This window comes from Sciurus carolinensis, chromosome Y (genome assembly GCF_902686445.1).
Source record: "Sciurus carolinensis chromosome Y, mSciCar1.2, whole genome shotgun sequence".
Classification (NCBI taxonomy): domain Eukaryota; kingdom Metazoa; phylum Chordata; class Mammalia; order Rodentia; family Sciuridae; genus Sciurus; species Sciurus carolinensis.
Genome location: NC_062233.1, coordinates 4,746,838 through 4,761,036, shown reverse-complemented (window position 1 = coordinate 4,761,036; position 14,199 = coordinate 4,746,838). Strand labels below are relative to the sequence as shown.

The 14,199-nt window shown below is 33.0% G+C and overlaps 1 protein-coding gene across 6 annotated transcripts in view; it reads right to left on the bottom strand.

Moving 5' to 3' along the window:
- Positions 1 to 14,199, bottom strand: part of LOC124973029 (zinc finger X-chromosomal protein-like) — a 36,927-nt gene that overhangs the window by 7,435 nt on the left and 15,293 nt on the right. For 4 of the 6 annotated variants that reach the window (XM_047537233.1, XM_047537235.1, XM_047537234.1 and 1 more), the window contains 4 exons: positions 13,007 to 13,095; positions 7,480 to 8,043; positions 2,523 to 2,564; positions 1,064 to 1,213 (listed from right to left, as the gene is read on the bottom strand). In XM_047537233.1, coding sequence (XP_047393189.1) covers positions 1,064 to 1,213; positions 2,523 to 2,564; positions 7,480 to 8,043; positions 13,007 to 13,067 — 817 coding nt within the window. In that variant the 5' untranslated portion in view covers positions 13,068 to 13,095. Of the gene's footprint in view, positions 1 to 1,063; positions 1,214 to 2,522; positions 2,565 to 7,479; positions 8,044 to 9,509; positions 9,565 to 13,006; positions 13,096 to 14,199 lie in introns of all 6 variants that reach the window. The other 2 variants (XM_047537238.1, XM_047537237.1) reach the window with 2 other exon arrangements.

Below are 14,199 nucleotides of genomic sequence, written 5' to 3'. Positions count from 1 at the left end.
TTCATTTCAACAGGTTCTTTTTATTTTTTTTTAACGTAACATTAAAAATATATCTTGCCATTCTTCACAGAACTAGAAAAATCAATGAGTAAAATAATTTTAAGTCAATAAGGTAATGCTAGAAGCATCACAATATCTGAGTCCTAATTAACTATGCTACAGAATTAGTTATACTGCTAAAAACTGCTTGGTACTGGCATAAAAATAGACTCACAGACCAATGGTACAGAATAAAAAACACCCAACAAAAGTCATTTGATCCTTGACAAAGGTACCAAAAACATACATGGGAGAAAAAGACATCCTGTTTGATGTCTGGTGCTGTGATAACTGACTATCCATATGTAGAAGATTAAACTAGACCCTGATCTCGCACTCTGCAGAAAGAACAACTCAAAATGTAAATTAGTACAACTACTATGGAAATCAGTAGCTGTACTAGGCATGGAACCACCATATGACCCAGCTACACTCATCCTCAGTATACATCCTAAAAAATTAAAGACATCATACTACAATAACATGCATGCCCATATTTACAGCTGCACAATTTAGAATAGCCAAAATTCACAATGGAATCAGCCTAGGTGTCTATCAGTGGATGAATGGACAAAGAAAATGTGGTATACATATACAATGAAATTTTACTGAGCCAAAGAGAAATGAACTATGTCATTTGCAGGAAAATGGATGGAACCTGAGACCATTACATTAAGTAAAATATGTCCAACTCAGAAGATCAAGGGTGATCTGTGCAGAAACTAGAGGGGAAAAAGGAAAACAAAGTGGGGATAGATCTCATGAAAATCAAAGGAAAATCAGTAAAAGAACTAAGGAATGCAACATGGAGTGAAAGGGGGGAAGTGTTGGGAAGTAATATTGGCCAATTACATTGTTATTTGTGTGCAAATATGTATATGTAACAATAAGCCCTATCCACATGTGCACCAATAAAAAAGGTGGAAAAAAAGTCTTAAAAGTATCTTCAAAAAAGATTTCAAATTTTTTAGTCTAAATGTCTTAAGTTTTATATAAAACAATCATGCTGAAGGCTTCCTCTTACCTAAGTCATCTTCACCAGGGTCAGCTTTAAAAATGTATACCTTGATGACTTCAGGGCAAGTGCCTTCTACTTTACAAGAATCAATTTCTGACTCTGCATCCATTGTCACTGCAGTGGAACCATTATGTTCTATTTTGCCAGCATCGTCCACTACAGAGGGAAGAAATATGTCATAAACAGTGAACAATACATACTAAAATAAAATATTTCCATTTTTTAAAGTTTTTTAAAAACAAAATCTAACATGATTCCTGAAAAATTAAGTGATTTTAGTTCGACAAGCATTAGATGCAATAAATATATTTTAAATGACTTCTAGGAGTTAAATAAAATATTAAAGTATTTCTTATAAATCAAACTTTTGGTATTCCCAAACCTTAGTAAATAAAAAGTTATACTTCATCTTCACTTATTCAAAGGTGAAAACATGATTATGATTACAGATATTTCTGTATATCTTATAACCAATGTTCTAACAGTAAAGTCAGCAAACATTAATCTTAATGCAAGTATTTCATTAGTACCACCTTATTCTATTATTCCTGAATACAATTAAAAATTTTAAAAAGCAAAATATGATTATCAGGAAAGATACATTGCTAGATAAGAACAATGAGTGTCAATGAGTGTGACTGAACTAATGCTGTCGTGATAGCAAAGTTATTTAAATTCAGTCTTATTTTTAACAGTGGCTTATGAACACAGAGGACAAATTTTGAATTTTTTTCAAATTCCCAATTATGAATTTTTTAAATGGGGTTCTTTCTTTCTTCTTTTTGGAAGTGCTAATGCCACCCAAGGCTTTGCAAATGCAAGGCAAATGCTTTGCTGCTGAGCTACATGCCAGTGCCCAGACTTATGATCTTCAGATGCACAACTAAATTTCCATAATCAAAATTCTTACATAGCTTACATTAAAGATGAACTTAGTATTTTAAAAGTTAACTCTGAAAAGCAAAACTACAATGACATTTAGTTTTAATTTTTTAATTCATTAGGAATAAAGGACTGCATGCAAACAGTATTCTGAAACATTTTTTCTTACTAGCACTATTATGATAAAATCTACTTAATTTGAAATGCAAAAACCTCCAATAATGAGCCACTAAAAATTAAGATTTGTTGATGGTGGTGGGTTTTCTAACACAAAAATATACTTATATTTGGAAACTCTATTTTAGCACACATTTGATCACAATACTGAAATACCATTAACGAATATATTAGCTGAATTTTTTACCATTTAAATTTAAATTTAGATGATCAATGAGAAAAGTTTCTTATGAGTACATATTTACACTGAATCTGAACTCTCTAGTGCAAACTTTGAATGTTAAAGTAGAAAATTAATTTTCTTAAAATTGACTTTGTACTCCTATCATGAATAAAAAGACATTTAAAATTATTAAAATATTTTTAAAAATTGTAATTTAAAAAAATTATTTAAAAAGAGTATTACCATGAAAGAGTCTGGAGTGATTTGGCAAAACAATGTCTTGTGCTGTCAAAGAAACAAAAGAAAGGATACCTCACTCATGCTGCAAGAGAATGACATTTGCAAAGAATATATCAGGGATTTAAATGAAACTTTACTGAAATGGCAGTATTATTTTAAAAAATGAATTCTTCAATACTCCTGCAATGCAGAATGTGAATGGGAAGTGTGGCCAACTAGCAAATTAATCAAGTTACAGAAGATCTTTTGGAACAAGCAGAAGTACTCAAACTTAATTCTGGCAGGATGGAAGTTTCTCAATTTATTTAAAATCATAATCTGCAGGTATGGAACCCAGATTAACAGACTGATTTAAAGGCATTCTGCCACTAGGGATTCTTTTTTTTTTTTTTTTTTGGCTAGAGGGTGTGGTGGTGGGGGATGGAGAACTGAACTCAGGGCACTCAACCACTGAGTCACTGAGTTAGCCCTACTTTGTATTCTATTTAGAGAAAGGGGTCTCACTCAGTTGCTTAAGTGCCTTGCTTTTGCTAAGGTTGGCTTTGAACACCCATCCCAGTCCTTTGAGCTGCTGGGATTATAGGCATGCTTCACTGAGCTCAATGAAAAACTAGGGATACTTAAGGGGCCTGAAAACTTCCAATTTTATCATGTTATTGGCTGTACCATCCTGCTGACCTAGAAAAGTCATAACGAGTGACTGAGATGTGGAGTGAGGTCATGATCTGTGAATCTACTGCAATCATTTAAGAGATGATGAGATCTGACAGAGATAATAAATTTGAGGTAAATGACTACACCTGGAATCACAGGAATAAAATGAGCACAACAGATGAAAGACTGAGATGTGAATGAATCTACCTGCTGGTTACAGAAGACAAAGTAGACGCAGAAGCTATGGAGAAAATGTTCATTACTAAGACACTTACGTGGTCGAAATCTACAGTATAAAAAAGACTGGGCTAAGGTCAGAGTCCTAGAAATCTTGTGATTTAAGGAAAGGAAAAGAAACTATTAACAAAGTAACCTAAGAAGAGAAAGCTGGAGAGTTTAATAAGAGGGTATGAAGGAAGTGAAGAAGCTTGAAGTTTCACAAATCCTAGTTAAACCTACTATAATAACAGTACAAATGAAAGTCAAAGTAGAATATATAAGTCAAGGAAGCAGTAATGACCAGGGAATTGCAAAGTTTTTGGAAAAAAGTAGCATAGAAAAGCTATATGGGGATTAAGGAAAAAAATAAAGTCATATATTTTTTTCAAGAAGTCCAATTTTATAATTTTTTTGGGCTATAATTTTCTTTTTCAGAGGTAGGAATAGAATCCAGAGCTTCCTGCAAAGTGGGCAAATATTTCACCTCTGATCCACACCTCCACTCCCACAATTCTAGTTCTAAAAAGAACAAAGCAGTATGACTAGAAAGGGTTACAGATTCAAGATAGTTCAGGATCCTCATGACTGGTCTTTGGGGAAAATACAGAGATTTGGAGGATGTGGTAAAACTGGCAGATAAAAATTTCAAAGGAAATGGGAGAAGATCAAACTAGGAGCAAAAATGAAGAAAAAAACACTATTCTTTTTGAGATTTAAGGACAAGAAGAAAATAAAAATGGGACTATAACCAAGCTGTTTTGAAGGAAACAGCAGTATAATTTGAAATACAGAAAGCATTTGAATGGCATGTAGCTTTAATAACATGTATACAACAAAAAGCAAAGACTAACAGTAAAAGAATTCCAGAATGGGTAAGTGAAGGACTATAAGTTTTTTTGAAGCTTACTAATACTCAAATTTCAAAAAGCCATCCTTTCTGATTACAAACAAAACACATATTTCTTCAGATTTCCCTGAACTTGTAACTATCAAAATCAAAGTATTATTACTGTTTTATAAAAATGATTTGGGGGCAGAAACAGGCATCACATCCTAATTATAATTTGGTGTATACTAAGTTTCTTCTTTGGGACCTGGAAACACGGGAGATATGTAACCCACAGCCTTAAGTAAGAGAACTTTCTGGTAAGCTGTTTTTTTAAAATGTAAACAAAAGTATTTCAAATATGAAACTTACCTGGAGAAGAGTAACGTTGTTATATTACAAAGTTATATAGAATTCACAACAAGAGTTTCACCTTGGAAAGGTACAGCCCACTAATTCAATCTAAAATTATTCTAAGAAACATAGTAATCAAAAATTAGAAATTTAGAGCTAGGACTTTACAAAATAGGTTTTAGTCCTAGAAATTAAGGTGGCCTCTAATAACTACCTTTGTAAGACATTTTATAACTTCTTTAGTTTTCTAAATATTTTAACTATTTTTTTTATATAATGTGAAAAACTGGGGGTGGTATAAAATTTGTGTAGAATCACTATTAAGCCCGGGGGAGTAAGAAGAAGGACTGTAGGGCTGGGCTCAGTGGTAAAGCCTCACATGTGTTAGGCACTGGGTAAATCCTCAGCACCACATAAAAATAAAGATATTGTGTCCATGTACTACTAAATTTCTTTTTAAAGGACTATCTTTAGAATAAGCTTTACTTTTAACTAGTTCAATCACTTCTCCATGCTTCCATTAAAAATTATAATTTTGCTGAGAAAAATGTTATTTTGCACTCAACTGCATTTTGTTTAAATTAATATCATAACCATATCATTATCATAACCATAAATATTTACCATTCTCAGTCTTCTAGTGAATGACAGGACATGTCTATTTATTTAAATTATCTCTGAAAATTAGGTTTTTGTTAAGGTTTACTTAAAGAAGTTATTAAGGTTTATTTACAACCAGTCACCCCAAAAACATAATTAATTATCTGATTTCTCTCCCTGAAGCTTTGAAGCTTAGTCTCTCCTACTCTTTAGCACACATTAGTGCTTCTTTCCCACCAAGTAAAAAACAAGAAGAACCCAAAAACCCTCTAGCAAAGCAACCAAAATTTGCCTTCAGTGAAAACTTGTCCTGTCCCATGAGTTTTGTTTTTTTGAGAAGGCATTCTTATGTAAGGAAACTATTTTTAAAAAGGTAATTAAAATGAGATCAAATTTAGTCAGGCTGAATACTGACAGAAATCACATTATTTATATATTACACAATACAAACAGTAGAGAAGAAATGAGTTGTTTAAAAGAAAAATTAGTGGGACTGGGGATATAGCTCAGTTGGTAGAGTGCTTGCTTAACATGCACAAGGCCATGGGTTCACTCCCCAGCACCACCAAAAAAAAAAAAAAGAAAGAAAAAAGAAAAATTACGCTACTTTAAAATAAAAATTGTAAGACATTCAGTAACAAAAATAGCTTAATACCACTGCTGATCATCTACTGTCTTGCACAGTCTTTCAGTTTCTATGCTTCTCTCTTATTTCTGCATACTTGGGTGAAAAAACATGCCTGATATAATTTTTGTCTTAGCACCTACAACTATGCAGTTGACTCTGGACAGAAAACAATACACATTATAGATTGACATCATTTTTAAATTTATGACCACAATCTTTTAGTAGAAAAATGAACAAAATCACATGTAATTAATGAAATACCATGTTACAATTATCCAAGAAAGGAAAGAGAAACGGGGTAAAAGAATATTTAAACAAGTATAGTTAATGCTAGGCATGGTGGTGCATGCCTGTAATCCCTGTGGCTTAGGAGACTGAGGCAGGAGGATCACAAGTTCAAAGTTGGTCAGCCTCAGCAATTTAGCAAGACCCTAAGAAACTCAGTGAGACCCGTCTCTAAATAAAAAATACAAAAAAGGGTTGGGGATGTGGCTCAGTGGTTAAGTAAACCTGGGTTTAATCCCTGATACCAATAAAAAATAAGTATACCTAAAACCCCCAAAACCAAAACCAAAACAAAATAAAAACCTTTAACCTACATATGTAAACTAAGAAGTTCAGTAAATCACAAAGATTTCACATTCAGCTATAATTAAACTGGCATAAGACAAAAGAGAAATTCTTGAAACCAGTCAAACTAGACACCAGGAAAAAATATAAGTTTTCTTTTTTTCAATAACAGATGACTTCTCTAGGCTAAAACATATATGCATGTAATCTATTCAATTATGCTGAAGAGAAAACAAAATTCTGTTCTATTCAACAATTCCTTATGCTGCATAATTTAACTTTTAAAATGAAGGAATAAAGAAAAAATAAAAGCAGGAGGAGTGAAATTAAGAAATTTACTGAAAAATCAAACCATAGTTAATCCATAGTAATTAACTCTGTAATACTTGTTTAGAGACAGAGTTAACTGTTTACATCAAGACTACTTGAGATCAATTCTTAGTCCTCACTTGACTTGCCTGGAAACTTAAGGCAACAAATACTTTATTGTCTTTTCCGAAATTAGATTAACATATGAAATTCCTTTCTGAAGTCTATCAAAAACAAACAAACAAAAAAGCAGAAGTTACTGCATAATAAAAAGAGCCCTCCAATAACACCCATTTACATTTGAGAAACAATTCCAACAAGGTAATTAACAGCACAGTCACACCTTTCAGGATTTCATAACTTCAATCCTCTTTTTCTCACTTATTTTACTATTCTATTTTTTATGCAGAAATAACTACTCTGTACCAGTTAGTTAAGAATTGGCTTGTCTGAGGCTCCAATCTGAAACAAAATGCAGGTAGGTTTATCAAATTTATCTTAAATCCACAGAAGTTTAAGGAAATTTCAACCATGATGTAAGTCAGGGAAAGCAGAATTTTAAAAACACCTTCGAAGCTGAGCATGATGATGCACACTATTATCTCAGCTATTCACAAATCTGAGGCAGGATGATCAGAAGTTTGATGCCAGTCTAGGCAACTCAGTGAGATCCTGTCTCAAAATAAAAAGGGGTGGGGAATATAGCTCAGTGCTTGCCTAACATATGTGAGGCCCTGGATTCAATCCCCAGTACCATAAACAAAAACACCTCTAACAATCAGCATAACAGCAAGACTTACAAGAAATCATAAGGTAGTCCTCACAGTTGCTTTTGTCATCATCTTGCTGGTCCACAGGGATTCCACTTGCATCTATGACTGCTTCAGAGGCACAGTCTGCTACCAATACTTCTTCTGAAACTAAGTTTGTTGTCAGAGGATCAGTGACAATTTCTGCTTCCACTTCACTATCATGAACCACATGTTCGACATGCCGCACTACATCGGACACGTGTATAGAGTCACTTGTCAAGACGTGTTCTGGCATAGACACTGAGGTTGAAGTAATGTCAGAAGGTAAAACATCATCTGGAACTGTGCAATGTGCTAAAGAAACTTCTTCGGTTACATCTGAATCAAGTACTTGCTCAGGAATGATGACACTGTCAGACACATCAGCTTCCTCTAAAATATCTGAGCACTGAACATCCTCTATAACAACATCTTCAATGACATCTTGGATTACAACAGAATCTTGGACATCAGGAACAAAATTATGCACAGTTATGTCTGAATTAGAAACAAAAACAGTTTCTTGTACTTCCACAACAATCTGATCACCATCCATGTGTGTGGAATCAGCTCCTTAAGAATAAAAATCAAAAAAACAAGTTTTAGGTAAGTAGGTATGATCATTTCAAGTAATGTAAAATTTAATTTTTGTATCAGGAATACAGTCTACCTTCTCAGTGTTCCTCAAACACTAAAAGAAATTATAGAAAAAACAAAGGAACCTATCTCTAATGCATATAACGAGTAGAAATTAACCCAACTTTTTAAAAGAATGTCAACATGAGAAACTCTCATGCCACTAAACTAAAATCTTAAGAAATGACTATGTAAAACAAGTACAAATCAGAAACCAAATATACCATTTTTCATTGTTTAATTTCTGTTCCTTTTCTCACTTTTTTCTTCTCTTCATTCTCTAAACTTTTTTTTATCGTTCCTTTTTTTCTTCTACTCTACAATTTCTCCAGTTTGTTGTTCTACGACAATCCATCAACATCCTCTATCATTGATGTTGGCAATGACAAAATAACACTCTAAATCTAAGCCTTATAAAACAACCACAATAGAAGTCGAAAGTAGGATAAATCACTGGTAAGCAAAAAAGAAAATGATGGGAGAATAAAATTGCCTGGAGAGATAAAATGAACACGAATGAAGCTGCCTAGAGGTGATAGAGGGTGAGGATTGTTTTGATGGGGCCTTTTCCAATTTCATCAGGTTACTCTACCTCCATCTTGCCTCTCCTTCCATGTCCCAGGACACAAATTCCAAAGTATTTCCTCAGAACAATAAATCCCTTAATCTATTTCCATTCTGCAGTTAAGAAGATAGAAGAGTGAACCAATGAAAGCCCGCTGAGATTGAATGACTTAACCATGATCACAAAATCTGCACAGCATATGGTGCTCAGTAAATATTATTATGAATAAATGCCACAAGTGGAAAAGAAGTCATGTATCTTTACCAAAAAATATAACAATAAAAATAAAAAATAAAATACAAAACTTGGGGATTATGGCTCCTAGTCCACAGAAAGGCAAACAGGAAGGGGACTTACATTATAAGTTACTCAGGTGACTGGTGCTTCAGGTTTTAACTCAGATTAGGATGAGTCCAAAGAAGTGACTATTAACTCTGTCAGAGACAATGGTATCCAAAAAACACAAAGTTTCTATCATCTGCCCCCACAACACAAAGATCAAAGATCAACAAGGGTCAAAACCCAAGAAAAGTTGTATGAAGTCTTCAAAGACAGTTAATATACACTTTAACTATATATAGATGATAATAGTGAAAAAAGTTTTATTTCAATAAAATTTTTACACAATGTTTTATACTGATATGAAGCAAGAGATCTATGAAATCTCCATTTTGCTGATATAAATATAAAAGCATTAAGTGCAAGTACACTACTAACAGTCTAAATCAGAGAATAGCACTGTACACTTCAAGTTTTGTGATCTTGGGCAAGTCATTTAACCTCTAAATTTCAGTCTTCTCATTAAAAAAATGAGGACAGTAGTATCTGCCATGCATACCTCACAGGACTGTGGTGGTGATCAAATGGGAATGTATGGAAAGTGTCCTGAAAAACTGTAATGAGAGTTTTAATTATTATTATGCATATAAAAACAAAGGTTCTAATAGATTAAGTGACTTGCTCAAAGATAAACAAATACTCTAAGTGTTAACCACCTGGACTACAATTTTTCTCTAAAGAGTTTCTTTTAGGCACATTAACTATATACTTCAGTATATTTTAAAGAATCATAATCATTATCAAAATGAATTACCATATGTAAATTAAAAAACTATGCCAAACTGACATACAAACAGATAAAGTATGTCAAAATTTCCTAGATTTCTTGGTAAAGTCAAGTATTACTGCAGTAATATATGGACATATAACCACCTCACAGTCAATCAACAAAAATAATTAAGACAATTTATAAGAGTAACTATGTAATAGATAAAATCTACTCTGCAGCATTTACATGTTATGTATTCGAAATGATGAGTAATCTGAAACTGTGAACACATTTTCCTAATATTAGAATTTCATAAAATATAGATTCCTTATGTAGTTTGGGTTAAGTCAGAAAAAGTCTTATCTACTTAATGTGTAGTATCCTTTTGAGGACACATGAAACACAGAGTTGTAAAAGTAAGATAGACTTAAAAGCAAAAGACCGTAATAAAATTATCCATTGGGCAATGAAGAGAAGAGACATGACATGAGTCAAGAAAGAAACCAGAAGTAAAGAAAGCAGTTCCAAAACTGCAGATTAAGAATGAGATAACGAAGCCTGGGTTATGCTGTACCATCTGGTCAACTGGACTGAAAAGGCAGTGTGAAAAGTAGATTTTTCTTATAACCCAACTAAATCAACCTGACTCCAGCCTACACAGTTGTCCCCAGTATAGCCCTATTGCCTATAAACATGCTAGTTATGGCTTAAACCTCATTGACTGCCAGTGTGGTTAACTTTATAAACTTAAGTTGACTATTCTGGATAATTTGAGCCCAATTTGATCAAATGTATTTAAAGGCAGAGAATTTTATAGAAGTGCGATTAGAAAACTGAAGCAGAATGGAGAAGTCACATGGAAATCATGAGAGGAAACATAGGTAGACACAAGGAGCAAAGACCTACTTCTCAACCTAACCTATTTCTATTACAAGGAAATGCAGTCAGTCAACAACCTAAATTAGCTTGGAATTCATCCTCAGAGCACTTCAAAAGTATATAAGCTTACACTTGATTTCAGTCCTATGAAACCCCAAGTAGATAACCCAGACAAGTCATTATGGAATCTGACTTAGAAGACACTGAGAAAGTTAATTTTATTGTGTCAAATGACTGTGTTTGTGATATTCTGTGCAGTAATACAAGTATACATATTTTGGCAACAAAGAGAAGGGAACTGATGTATAAATACCTAAAAATACAACATCTGAAGAGAAATCTGTATAAACACCTGAAAATATGAAAATCTTTAGGAGAGCTGGCAAAACATGACCAAAAAAAAAAAAAAAAAAAAAAAAAAAAAAAAGCTTACGATTCCTTTGAACATAAATGCTAACCACCAATAAAATCCAGAAGAAAGAATCAAAGCATAGAAATCCTACAAGGACCCAGAATCTGTATAACTACTATTATGCTTACATATAAAGTGCAGAAATTTAGTATTTGATAAACTGTTGATAAGGGCTCAAGAGGAAGGGAGGAAAGCAAGAGAAGGAAGTAATGAGATCTTTATTCTGTAATGACAGACCATACAGCAAAATTCTGTCCTGCAGTTATATGCCAAGTATAATTTTTAACCAATGAACTCAGATAGTTAGCTCAGAAAATTTCAGCAAAGTGTTGGCGATGCGGCCTTGTTTCTTCTTGTAGCTTATAATAAAAGAAAAATTAATTGTGAAGAGATCCATTAAAGTTAGCAGAACTTAACAATTTGAACAATTATTCTATTATCTAGATGGGGGAGGCAGGCTGAGAGATGAACTTAATATTAAAAAAAATATATAGATAAGCCTTTTTCTTAATGCAGTAAATACACATAACACAAAATTTCTGAGAAGTTTATTCCAACAGCAACTCTGCTACCTAAGACTGAAAAGAACAGAGAAAGTATAGTATAAAGACTGTAGAACTGTCCCCAAAGTTTCAGAGACAGAACACAATCTAGAAAAATTATTCAACTGAAAAGTGTGCTGTGTTTGATGAAAAAAACTAAGAAAGATTCACAAATAGGGAGTTCACAAAGGACTATTAACAGGCCTAGCAACATAAAGAAATTGGTAAGATGGATTTCAAAATTTCTTTATACTGATGACTCCACTTTACCTTCCATTTGACCTAGCTGGCCTCAAACATCCTAATCTATCTTATTGCTCTATGTAAGGAATAGGTAACTTGTTTCTTTAGTTCTATAGGTGAACAAATGAAGAGGAACTGCATCCTAAAAGTTTTACTTAATAACTGATGTTGATTTTGTTATTTGATACTGACGAGCTGATTTAATTTTGGATTCTATTTTTGAATTAGGAACTCTGGAAAAAGGTGAATGTATTTAACATGTGAGGGAAACATAAAAGATTGATGACCAGAAAGAAGACAACAAATTGTCCCCCAAAGATATCCATATTCCAGTCATGTATGTTGTAAATATGTTATGTGATATGGCAAAAGAAATTCTGCAGGTGTGATTAAGGGTATGGACCTAAGTTTGGCAGATTATTTAAGAGTCTCAAATCTAATCTTAAGCACTCTCAGAAAAAAAACTATTTTATGGCTGAAGTTAAGATGATGTGATATAAAGATAGGCCAGGAAGATTCAAGAGAGTGAAATAAATTACAATCACTATTGCTAAATTTAACTACACACAGAGTACAAGAAGGAATTGGGCCAGTCTCTAAAAGCAAAAACTCATCCTAGCTGATACACTTAGGGAAGAAGAAAAGAGAATCTCTTCCTTATAAAATAATTAATTTGGCTCAAAGTATAAAAAATTCTTAGGAGTGCTTTCACTCTCAAAAGCCTCTTTAAAGGAATTCAGACACCCTGATTCTGAGTTTGTGAAACTTAATACAGAGTACCTGTACTATACCATGCAGAGTTCAGGTATAAATTTGCTTTGTTTTAGTATAGCGAAACCATAGAAATTATTGTAATAAAAGAAAATTAAGGGGCTGGAGAGGTAGCTCAGTTGGTAGAGTGCTTGCCTTGTAAGCACAAGGCCCTGGGTTCAATCCCCAGCACCCCCCCCCCCCCCCGCAAAAAAAATTAACACAATTAGAGAATACTTTTAATAGTATACCTCACTGTGTAACTGAGAAAATTAGAGTAACTCAAGTTAACAATAAGATTTTAATACAGACAGCATAACAACACTGAGTTGGTTATGAGATTTTGACAGGATATCAGGATACATAAGTATGAAGCAATATCAGATCTGGGAATTCACCTCTTTACAAATAACTCTAAACCTGGAAGATGAGAAACAGGACAATCCAAGAAATAATTATACCTATTCCATCAAAAAATGAGTTTGATTCTTGTGGTTGCAATTCAAATTCATCCTCATCCATGGCCTTTAATGCTCATTAGTCACAGCTCCTAAACCAGGAAACAAAGTATACCAAATGTTAGTATTTTGTATCGCACACTAAAGATGTCCAAATTACTTTCGGTTATCATAACCGGTCAAGGTAAAATAAAAAGGCACAAAACCATTCCAGTGATACATATACATAAAACGAAGGCAGCTAAAGCAAGATGACAGTATTTTGGGTTTTCAATTTTTATTTTATGATCTTACATAAAATACATAAAATTTAAGTATTTAATGAGTTCTTATATGAATACAAACTTATATCTGCATTACTCAGAATATACAGACACACACACAGAATTCCCATTGCCAGCAGCAGCCCAGTGATTAATAATCAATTAACAAAACTGTGTAGCTATTGGGGCAATTTCTATAAGACATCATTATATGTGGTAAACATAATAGAATCTCCATCTTGTGGTCACTAATTACAAAATGGACACGTCCCAGTAATTGTAAATACCTAAGATTTATGTAGCCAACGATATCCCTTAAATAACCTGCTGATGACAGATATACAGTATGTGTGAATGTGTGAGTCATTATATTTTTATAAATTTACTCTCTAGGTTAAATATTGTGCTCAAATTTATGAGCACATTGTTGAGCACAATAAAAAAAAGTCCTACTTTTATAAAATATCTGGAATCATGAAGCAAATCGTTCTCTTCCATTAGTGATTAAAACTGCAACAATGAAACTTAGAAAAAAGTGAAGTCATTTACCAAATTTGATTTAGCCTAAGAGGAAGTCAGTTTACCAAGCAAAAAAATAAAGATGAAAAATCTGAATAACTCTTCAAAGTGGGCTGTAAGTTTTTTACATTTGTTTTAAGTATTATACAATTCTCCTAATTGATTTCCTTAGCTCTTATATCCCAATTCACTTTTAACTGTACTACTATATGCAGCTTCTTTAACCTTGATTATTTCTGCTAACAATATAATAGTACATAGTACATCATTTCAAATTTAGTTTCAGATTCATTCCCTCCTCAAATTGTAAAGTTCATGACTTCAGACAACAGAAATAAAAATCATCAGCTTCCTGGGAAGAAACGATAGTTGTAAAATTTGCAGTTCTTAGAAAAACAAAGCAGTAGAGAAAAA